We start from the raw sequence: 10,916 nt of genomic DNA on the forward strand, positions 1-10,916 counted from the left end.
CGGCCACCCCTAGACCAGCCAGGGGGTGGCTGAGCCACTTTTTTAAAAAAAAATATATATATTATGCTCAAAACGACATCGTTTTGGGTTGGGTGGTGATGTAGTTTTGAAGCCTAAAATGGTGTAGTTTTGGAGTCCAAAACGACGTAGTTTTGGTTGAGTCCAAAACGACGTAGTTTTAGATGAGGGTAAAATATGTATAAAAAGTTAAAAAGGTCCAAAGTGAGAGAAAATCAAAGTTCAGGGGGCCTAAGTGAGAGTTTTGAAAATTTAGGGGGAGTATATCAAAATGGCTGGAAGTTCAGGAAGATTTTCTGAAGTTTCCCCAAATTATTAAAAAACCCATCTTAGCCTAGGAGGTGGCCGAAGCCACCCCCATGGTCCTAGGGAACCACCCCCTAGGCCAAACCCCAAAAAAAAAAAAAAATTGGGTTTGGCCCTTCGGCCACCCCCAATGGCCGGTTGGGGATGGCCGAAGCCACCCTCATGGCCAGCCACCCCCTAGGGCTAAATCTAAATTTTGTTTTTTGAGGTTTGGCCCTAGGCCACCCCTTAGGCTGAGATGGGGTGGCTGGCCACCCCTAATGGGGTGGTTCGGCCACTCCATCCTTTTTAATAATTTATTTATTATTTTAGTTTATATTTATTTTTTAAATTTCAATAATATTTTATTATATTTTTAGTGAAACAAGTGGCAAGTTGGAAGCGGTTGAATAACATTCGACAGTTGAGATTAAAAAAAAAGGGGGAAACTTTACTAAGGACCCCCAAACTTCCACCCGTTTTGAAATATCTCTCCTGAATTTCAAAATCTCTCAATTTAGTCTCCTGAACTTTCAATTGCTTTCAATTTGGACCCCTCAGTCAGATTTTAAATGTCACATGATGTTATAACTTGTAAAACGTTTTTTTTATTTAAAAACAAAAAACAAAAATCATGGATATTTTGGTTTTTTTTTTTGAATTTTTAACGGCTAAAATTAACGGAAGTGTCCAAATTAAGAGCAATTGAAAGTTCAGGGGACTAAATTGAGAGATTTTGGAGTTTAAGAGAGGATATTTCAAAACGGGTGAAAGTTTGGGAGTCCTTAATGAAATTTTCCAAAAAAAAAAAAAACATGGGAAATTCCCCAGCTATTGCTGGGGATCCCGATCCGGAGACGTCGTGGTATATGCTTGGCACGTGTTACCTCTGAGCGCCAACTGCAGAGGGCACGCAGCTAGAAATTGCTGACAGTCAAAGTGCCCGCCGAAAGTTTGAGCTCTCTAGTCGGTAATCCCACACTTTTTGCAGATCCAAGACATGGCAATCAAGGGCATTTTGTAAAAGTTCAACCTTCCATGGTGAATCATGGATTTAAATCGTATTGTAATCGCTTTGCGCCAATGTGGAAGAGTTCAAGCTTCTAATCATGGGAGAACACTTCACTCTAACTTGATCAAACTTGGGGTTTTGAACAGCGTGTTCCTTGCCAACAATTTGATTGCCATGTATGTGGACTTTTGTCATCTGAAAGATGCACACAAGGTGTTCGATGAGATGCATGAGAGAAACGTGGTAACGTGGACCACTATGGCTTCTGCGTATACTAATAGCGGAAGACCTCACGAAAAAGCTCTCAGAATATACACCCAGATGTTGCAGTTTGGTTCAGAGGAACCCAATGGTTTTATGTACTCTGTGGCCCTTAAAGCGTGTGGTCTAGTGGGTGACCTTGAATTGGGTAGATCAATTCATAAAAGAATTTCTGGAGGTGGATTCCAGTTTGACATTGTTTTGATGAATACCCTTTTGGACATGTATGTCAAATGTGGGAATTTGAGGTGTGCCAGGAATGTTTTCGATGAGATTTTGTGCAAGAATGCAACTACATGGAACACAATCATTTCGGGTTACTGTAAAGAAGGTTTAATGGAAGAGGCAGTGGAGTTGTTTTGTCAAATGCCAGAACCGAATGTTGTATCCTGGAACAGCATCATTGCTGGTTTTGCGGATAGTGGACGCCTGCAGGCATTAGACTTTGTGCATGTGATGCACCGAGAAGGCCTTAAGCTTGATGGATTCACATTCCCTTGTGCTCTTAAATCCTGTGCTTGTCATGGTTTCTTAACTACCGGGAAACAAATCCACTGCTATGTTGTTAAGTCCGGTTATGAGTCTAACTGTTTTACTGTATCAGCTCTCGTTGATATGTACTCAAATTGCAATGCATTAAATGAGGCAATAAAGCTATTTAATCTATATTCTAGGTGTAGTGCTTCTGTTTGTGATAGCTTGGCACTTTGGAATTCCATGCTTTCTGGATATGTTGTCAATGAACACTACGGAGTGGCTTTGAATCTGGTTTCACAAATCCATCGGTCAGGTGTATATTTTGATTCTTACACTTTCAGTGGCGTTTTAAAGGTCTGCATCAACTTACTTAATTTCAGACTTGGGCATCAAGTACATGGTTTGGTTGTCACCTGTGGGTATGGGTTAGATAATGTTGTTGGAAGTATTCTGATTGATCTATACGCAAAGCATGGAAATGTTAAGGATGCATTAGGATTGTTTCATAGGCTTCAGAAAAAAGATATCATAGCTTTGTCTGGTTTGATCACAGAGTGTACAAGAATGGGATTAAGCTCATTAGTCTTTTCCCTCTTTAAAGATATGATTAATATGGATCTTGAAGTAGATCATTTTGTTATTACAAATGTTTTAAAGGTCTGTTCAAGTTTAGGATCTATTAGAAGTGGCAAACAGGCTCACGCTTTCTGTGTTAAGAGTGGATATGACACAGAGGAGGTTACAGTTACAGCTCTCATTGACATGTATGCAAAATGTGGTGAAATTGAGGATGGGTTAGCTTTGTTTGATTGTATGCCAGAAAAAGATTCTGTATGTTGGACTGGGATCATTGTGGGGTGTGGACATAATGGAAGGGCAATGGAAGCAATTAAATTTTTCTATGAGATGGTAGAATTGGGTTTAAAGCCAAATGAAATTACCTTTACAGGTGTTCTTTCTGCCTGTAGACATGCTGGTTTGGTGGAAGAGGCGTGGACCATATTTATGTCCATGAAAACTGAACATGGAGTGGAACCTCAATTGGAGCACTATAATTGCATGGTTGATCTTCTTGGCCAAGCTGGACGCTTCAAAGAGGCAGAAAAATTGATTGCTGACATGCCGTTTGAGCCAAACAGAACTATATGGTGCTCGTTGCTTGGGGCCTGTGGAACTCACAAGAATATTGAACTGGTTAATATTATTACCGAACACCTTCTTGCATCCTCACCAAAGGACCCTTCAGTATATGTGACACTTGCAAATGTTTATGCAACATTGGGAATGTGGGATAGTTTAAGCAAGCTGAGGGAAGCAGTCAAGGAAGTGGGCATGAAAGAAGCTGGAAAAAGCTGGATTGAGATCTCAGGTTAAGTAATCCTGCTTCACTGCGTGGTGCAACTGGTTTGTCTTATACTTGAACTAAGTGTTTCCACCTTGGTGTGTGATGGAACAGAGTCCATCTGAACTTAAGACCCCTATATGTGGCAAACACTGAATCACATCAACGAGATTCAGAAACATCACGATGTATGCAACTTTCATAAGGATCTTGAGAAGGAGATAATGCTTGGCAGCAAGTTTTACAGAGATGTTGCATTTCAGTTAATGGGTATGTTGAATCACTTCCTCTTCATAATTAAACCCACAGCTCAATAGATGTGCTTTCTATCTCTATCATTAAGTTTGGATCCCAGCCAATCTGTTTCCAGTTCTTACTCTTTGATATTCTTAACTTTCTTAATTATTTGATGTTTCTGTTCTCTGCAGGTGATTGATATGATTGGCTACACTACGTGTGCCATGGCTGCTTTAAATTATAGGTACCCAGACACTTATCTCTACTCTCAATGTATAGCTGGGTAGTACCTTGTTATCGCTATATTCTGTTTTCCACAAGTAAATGAAACATCATTTTGGCATATCAATTTCTGAGACAAAGTTATGCTTTCTGCTTGCTGAAGTAATTTTCATAGATTTCTCAATACAAATATAGCTTTAGATGATATTACCTTGAAACATGCTGGAGTACCAGCCTGTTTTAGGCTTTTCTATGGATTAGCAGCAGCTCGAATTTAGAAGAATGTATTTCCAATTGGCTTACTATTACCATGCTTTTGGTTATCTATTCAATGTTATTGGGGCAAGTCATTGCATCTTTTTATGGCATTATACAACGAATCAACCCCTAGTTATGCATTATAAACCAGTTTTTCATCCCAGCCCGCTAATCAGGTCATTTAACTTGAAGCAAAAAATGTAAACCTTGCTTGTAATTGTCTCTCCACGTTAGTATAAAGTGGGTGGAAGACTGCACTGATAAGGGCTAAAAGGTTGGAATAAGTTATCAAATGCCTGACTTGACCAACACGACAAAGGAAAAAAAAAGGATGACTTGATATGTTCATGTTTGCTATCCTGAATGTGAACTGTTCCCAAACATATAGATAGGGTCAGCCAAGTCCAACTCAAAAATTTCAACTATAGTCATCTATAGTTGTCTTTTCTAAGAATTGTCTAATTTGTCTTATTAATGCTGTATCATGCTTAAGAACTTGTAGAGTAAAAGTTGATGGATTTGAATACCGACAACGCAGCACATGAATAAACTGTGATCTGGTTCAGCCCCTGTTGTTGCTCAGAGTTTCTTTTCATAACATCAGAGTTGAGTTTCATAACTTCAGAATCTTTTCTGGTCAGGGATCTGTGATGGTGAAGCTTGAAGGGTTGTGGGCAAGAATAATTATTAAGAGAAGATTTCTGGAATTGAGGGCCAAGAGAACAGGAGGTTAAAGAAGAGAATCAGGGGAAAATGGTTACTTCTTCTCTGGTGCTTTTACTTAGTTGATTCGCATGATCCATTTACATCCAGCATAATTTGAAACTACTTTATGAAGGCTAGATGTTATTCCTTAGTTACTGTCATTGCTTTATTGTTTCCAGAGATTTGGCTTCATAATATTCATCTGGTTATCTACTATCATCAGTGCTAGTCTTTTAGACCTCCTAACTTCCTGTTCATTGATTTGCTTATTCATCTTTCCCTCACTTCATCTGATATCATGGTATTATCATTAGAAAATGGTCGCACAGTGGTTCAGCAGGTTGACCATTCTGATGTTCGTATTGAAAACTTGCCTTAAAAAATTGTTTGAAGAGATCATAGAGGGAAAGAAGGAAAAGCAACAATGGCTTCAATTTGCAAAATAACAATCAATAAGATAGATAAAAAATTATAGTAAATTATTTGAGTGAAGCTCTCCACTAATTCTTATAGAATTCAAGCCTTGAGTAACTTTACTAAAGACATAATCAATAATTTTCTTTTTTCAAATATCTCAGTCTGTCGTTTTCTTTTGCTTTCTTTCCTTCTTTCCGGAAGAGAGGAAAGAATGCCTAGGCTGCTGCTTGGTGGCACTTCAGTTTGGTCAGCCAATTTTTACTCTCGTTTAGCAAGCACCAATAGGCCCTTTAAGTCCTCCCAATCTCTATCCTGTAATACAGTTAATATGGTTGAGAAAAATTATTTCTCGTGTCCCAAACAAGAAAGGTCCTTGAGGAAAAAGATATTAAGATAAGCTGGTCCTAGCAATTAAAGCCCCAGTCCAGCTAATTGAGCCCGACCCAACAACACAATTCAGCAAAAAGGAAGAGATAACATGGTGGGTCCCACCAGGGGTCACACTGCTGTCGCCAATCCCTTGCTGTCCAAGTCCTCCACCATATGCTATTTACTTGCGCCATTGTAGTGGCAGCTGGCTGTTTTTGATGCATCTCTTTCTTCATGCTACGTTGCTTTCTTCTTCAATCATTTCACTGGCTGTGTCTCCCTCTTCAATCTTGGTCATAAGAGTGAGTTTCTATTTGTTTCAAGCATCAAATGGTTTATTCTTTCCTCGCACCATTTTCAACGACTAGAAATCTAAAACACTCTGCAAAAGCTGCAAATAAACCCCCTTTGGCCCATTAAGCTGGCACCAAACTTGACTCGACCTAAGATCCACCAAATCAAATAATAGCCACTTTTTCAGTTTTCATTACGTGGCGTAACATGACTAAGTGCGAGGCGGCTATGGGCGCTTACAATTGTGAGATATTCTTGATGGAGCCTACTTGCATGCTTAGGTATTATTTGGGCAAGTGTATCTCGTATGTTACTTTTCACAATTGTCTATCTAATTGTCGGAGCAAGTGATTGCAAGGAATTTTTAATGGGAAATGCTAAGTATTTTTTTTTTTAGCGTTCTCTTGGGGTGGATATTACTTTTTAAAAAACTGGGTAAAAAAAATAAGAGTCACTTTTTTTTTTTTTTTTTTTTTAATTTATTTATTTTTTAATAATATCCACCTAAAACTAAGAAAATACTCAAAAACACCTATCGATCCCAATTTTTAAACCATTAGGAACGAAACAGAAGGTGTTAGAAGGGTTATAGGAGAATCTTTGGTGTCTCCACTCCCAAGAGTTGGTGCTCGATCATTGCTATTTAAAATAGTTTTGGTGGAAGAATTTTATTGTTTTTAATTATGTAGATTGTAAGTGCTAGTTAAGTTAAGCCCATGCCGGGCTGCTGAACTGTTGTATTTTTTAATGATCAAGAAAACTCTCAGATCATGAGGCAGTGAGCGAGTACAAAACAAGAGTCAAAAATCAGTAAAACTAGGTCGGAAACGTACCACATAAAACCAACTCCTCACGCCCGACCGTTAATTCAGGCTAAAAAACAAGACTAGAGAACAAATTGCTGACGCACACTGTACCAAAGAAGGCGGCCACGACGAGAGGCGCCAATTTAAACCGTTAGGTCTAGGGACATGTCATTGTTGTGTGCTTGAGCCTTGAGGCCCGAGGGAATCGCGGGTCAAAACTCAAAATTTTAAAAGTTAATAGAAAATGGTAGATTTTATTATTTAAATTATATTTTAATATTCTTCTTGATGTGTAGGTTCAATTTTTTTTTTTTAACAAGTGAAAATTTAACACGTAATTTTTTTAATTGAAATGAGTGGTGAATAACAGATAATGTTAAAACTCAACAAATTTGATTGTTACTTATCCAAAAGAAAAAAAAAAAAAAAATTAAGTAATAAAAAGGAAAATAACTTCTATAAGGTCTTGGCACAAATCAAGCCTTTTGTGCCCTCCACTGAAAGATTGACAAGTCAGCTTGGAACAAAAAAAAAAAACTGTTACCAAAACACACGATTATATCAAATCTACTATAAAAAAAACCCTTCATTAACCTTTTATTATATCTCACCTCTCTTCAAACAATTTCATAAAAAAAACCCCTACTACCTAAAATCACCACCGCCATTGCCACCCCCACCCCTCCTCCACCTTGTAGATAAACGAAAACGCAACTTTACGGTGTCATACCTTGTAAAATTATTTGTTGTCTCTGGAAAAAGGCTATTTTTGCATCAAAAAGCCACATTTTGAAACCCTTGAGAGAGCAGACTTGGTTGATGATCTTCTCAAGAATTATGGATTATATCAAATCTACTATAAAAAAAAACCCTTCATTAACCTTTTATTATATCTCACCTCTCTTCAAACAATTTCATAAAAAAAACCCCTACTACCTAAAATCACCACCGCCATTGCCACCCCCACCCCTCCTCCACCTTGTAGATAAACGAAAACGCAACTTTACGGTGTCATACCTTGTAAAATTATTTGTTGTCTCTGGAAAAAGGCTATTTTTGCATCAAAAAGCCACATTTTGAAACCCTTGAGAGAGCAGACTTGGTTGATGATCTTCTCAAGAATTATGGATTCACCAATGCCTAGATCTCTAAACTTGTCATGAGAGGGCCTCTGTTGCTTAGGATTATGGAGCAGAGTTTTTATTTGAGGATTATAGAGCAAAGTGAATGATAGCACTTCCTTTCCTTACCAAAAGACCTCACGAGAGTTCTCAATGGGTAGTTTAATCGGCTGTAGATCACGCCTAATTAAGCGAAGGTCACTAGTTCGAATCCCCTATTCCCCTTCCCTTGTGTGGACATGTCAAAAAAAAAAAAAAAAAGACCTCACGAGAACTCATAGCAAAATCTTTTGCTGGGTGTTGAGTCTCTTTGAAGGGGCAGCGGCGGAGTTGTGGGGCAGAGAAACAACGATGATTTTCTATTTTTCTTTTGGTTTATTTAATGTGTGATCCACTGCTTTTGTTTTAAATTTTTTTGCTGCTTTAAGCTTATGTGGCCTATTGTTATTGGAGGGCATAAAAAACTTGGTTTGTACCAAGACCTTATAAAAGTTATTCTCAATAGAAAGTGGTTGACTTATTAATTTAAAGACATAAATTTCCTCTAAACCAGCCTGGAAGAATTATCTTCCAACACATGTAAAACAGTGCCAAGTGTCTATAAACATTTAAAATGTACATTAAATTCTTAATCTCATTAATATCAGTTTACTAATTTAGACTAAATTTAATGTGCCTTTTTAATATTTAGATATTTGGTACTATTTTATATGGGTTGAAGAATATTTTTCCAAATTAGTTTGGAGGAAATTTCTGTCCTTAATTGTAGGAAGCATAAAATAAGTAAACTTGCAAATTAAATATGTGCAGGTCAATGACTCCTCTTGTCCCGCACGTGAAAAGGGATAAGATGGTCCTAGCAAGTAGATGGATCTGTGACATCTGTCTCAACACCTAGACTTAATGCAATTCCCTTAAAAATTTTAAAAAAAATTTTAAAAAAAAAACAAAAAAAAAAGAAAGTACATTAATTAATGCCTCACCATGAAAAATTTATTACTTGTTCGTCAAATTCAAAACTGCCTAGACTTTAAAAAATTGTACAAATTTTTGATATTTATGATGAATTAATATATTGTGTTTAATCACATTACTTATTCCTACATATTAATTAACTCACAAAGCATTTTTAGGGTAAATTTGTAAGTTCATGATAATGACCTTATTGAAACAATATTCAGAATTTATTATACATAAGTAATTATTTGTTACAACTTCAAACCACAATTTTTTGAGCAATTTTACATCTTGTATGTATAATATTACAAATGGTGGGGAAAAAAAAATACATTATCCTTTATTTAATAAATAAATAGACATTGTGATAAATAATGATAGTACTGTGTTATGTGCATGTGTATTTCCCGCTAAAACGCTCTTTCTCGTGCTTTCTTTCTACCCTTCTATCGTTTCACCATCTCTCTGCCTCTCTCTCTCTCTCTCTGTGAGTGTGCAGAGTTATGATGAAGCTTGCTTTGCTTCGCTTTGGGGGTCCTTCTTTTAAGCATGTGCATGTGGTGTGATGTCTTTTTACTGTTTTCAAGGTCTAAAGCCATAGAAAAAGGCCTCTGTAAAAGCCACTGAAACCTTATAATATGTGGGAGAGAGTCAGCATTTCCGATGACTCACTTGTTTGGCGCCAAAATTAACTCTACTCATGAGGAACCTGCTGGGTTGGTTGGTTATGTGTCTTCATCTTCACCCTTTACTCGCCCATTTTCCTTTTATTTGGTTTTATATATATATATTTCAAAAATTCGCATCCAAATTTAAAAGTGCAAATTCCATAGGTTCAGGTGTCATTGTATAAATCCCACTTTAAAACATAATTAGTTGCCACCATAATTCGGAAATATCACTATCCCTATATATCATGATTGTTATTATGGCCACCACATTCACCAATATCACCACTATTATCCTCTCCATATCATTACCATTGCCAAGGCCTATTGCCTGATTCCAAGCTAATCCGCAATTTCCAAACACACGAGCTAACTAGTTGACTCTCAACATGTGTTGACTCTGTATCTATAATGATTTTGAAATTTCAACTCGCCCTATAGGAATCATTTTCCATTCATTCTTTTTGTAAATTCAATAGTAGATTTACATATTTATTGTACGGAGATGGGTGAAAGATGGGATAAAGAAAATTTTTTATCATTTTTCTTTTTCTATTCTTTCACACCATTCTCGACCATGTTGGTCCTCTGATCTTTAGAGCCACCAATCAACACCCTATTAAAGACGATCCGTCATGTTTTTTTCTTTTATGTGCTCCACTTCCATATATATACATTTTTTGGTCAGTCCAGGCCATTCTCTTCGATCCACGTATATATACATTTTTTGGTCAGTCCAGGCCATTCTCTTCATCGTGGATCGATCATTTGTTGACACATCGAGGGTGTCTATTTATTGAGTCCTCCCTTTCCTCCCTTTTTCTCTCTCAAAAGATTTATGACCTTTGTCTTCTATGTTGTCATTCTCTTCAATAGTTGTTTTCCATTTTGCTTGTTTTGTTGTCTTTAGCTATGTTTGGTTTTGGGGAAAGCAAAGGAAAAAAAAAAAAAAAAATTGGAAAAATTGAATTCCAAACCGAGCCAGCCCCCTTCGGCTCGACTCGAAACACCAAATACCTAAATTCAACTTAGAATCAATTTTTCTTTTCCAACCCCAGGTCGGAATTTAGAAACACCAAAATTCCAACAGGATCCTATGGATACCCAACCCTATTGCCCTTAAGAGCATTTTTTTTTCCCCTAAACACACTCAAACAGATTCTTTATTCTGTTGTGTACTTTTTAAAAAATATTATTTCTCCTTCCTTTTTTATTATATTCCTCCCCCTATTGGACATTGCGAAAGAGAAAGAGAGAGGAAGAGAAAAGATGAAAGAGAAACAATAAAATAATTTAACATTGTGATACAGATAAATTGCTAGAGGTTGCTATTTACTGTAGCAAAAATTATATTTTACCTAGTCTGTATCTATGGCTAATCTGTTGGAGAGCAAAAACTCCTCATGTTAGCTAATGAGGAGTTTAACTATACTGTTGAACACTGAAGTTGCTTCCTCTCTCCACGGT

The 10,916-nt window shown here is 37.0% G+C and overlaps 1 protein-coding gene across 2 annotated transcripts; it reads left to right on the forward strand.

The window, feature by feature from the left end:
• Window positions 1-1,148: 1,148 nt before the first annotated feature.
• LOC132162926 (pentatricopeptide repeat-containing protein At4g08210) lies at window positions 1,149-9,348 on the forward strand. Of its 2 annotated transcripts, XM_059573142.1 has the most exons (4): window positions 1,149-3,665; window positions 3,824-3,876; window positions 4,754-4,868; window positions 9,281-9,348. In XM_059573142.1, the coding sequence occupies exon 1, from the start codon at window positions 1,352-1,354 to the stop codon at window positions 3,425-3,427; it is 2,076 nt and encodes a 691-aa protein (XP_059429125.1). In that variant the 5' UTR covers window positions 1,149-1,351; the 3' UTR covers window positions 3,428-3,665; window positions 3,824-3,876; window positions 4,754-4,868; window positions 9,281-9,348. The 2 variants fall into 2 exon arrangements, with proteins under 2 accessions (XP_059429125.1, XP_059429122.1); XM_059573139.1 differs by lacking the exon at window positions 9,281-9,348 and having other exon boundaries at window positions 4,754-5,027.
• The last annotated feature ends 1,568 nt before the right edge of the window (window positions 9,349-10,916 follow it).

Source organism: Corylus avellana, chromosome ca1 (genome assembly GCF_901000735.1).
Source record: "Corylus avellana chromosome ca1, CavTom2PMs-1.0".
Lineage (NCBI taxonomy): Eukaryota > Viridiplantae > Streptophyta > Magnoliopsida > Fagales > Betulaceae > Corylus > Corylus avellana.

Bases quoted from the DNA above. Each gene is read 5' to 3' on its own strand.
- LOC132162926 (XM_059573142.1), top strand. From the start codon at position 1,352: ATGGATTTAAATCGTATTGTAATCGCTTTGCGCCAATGTGGAAGAGTT.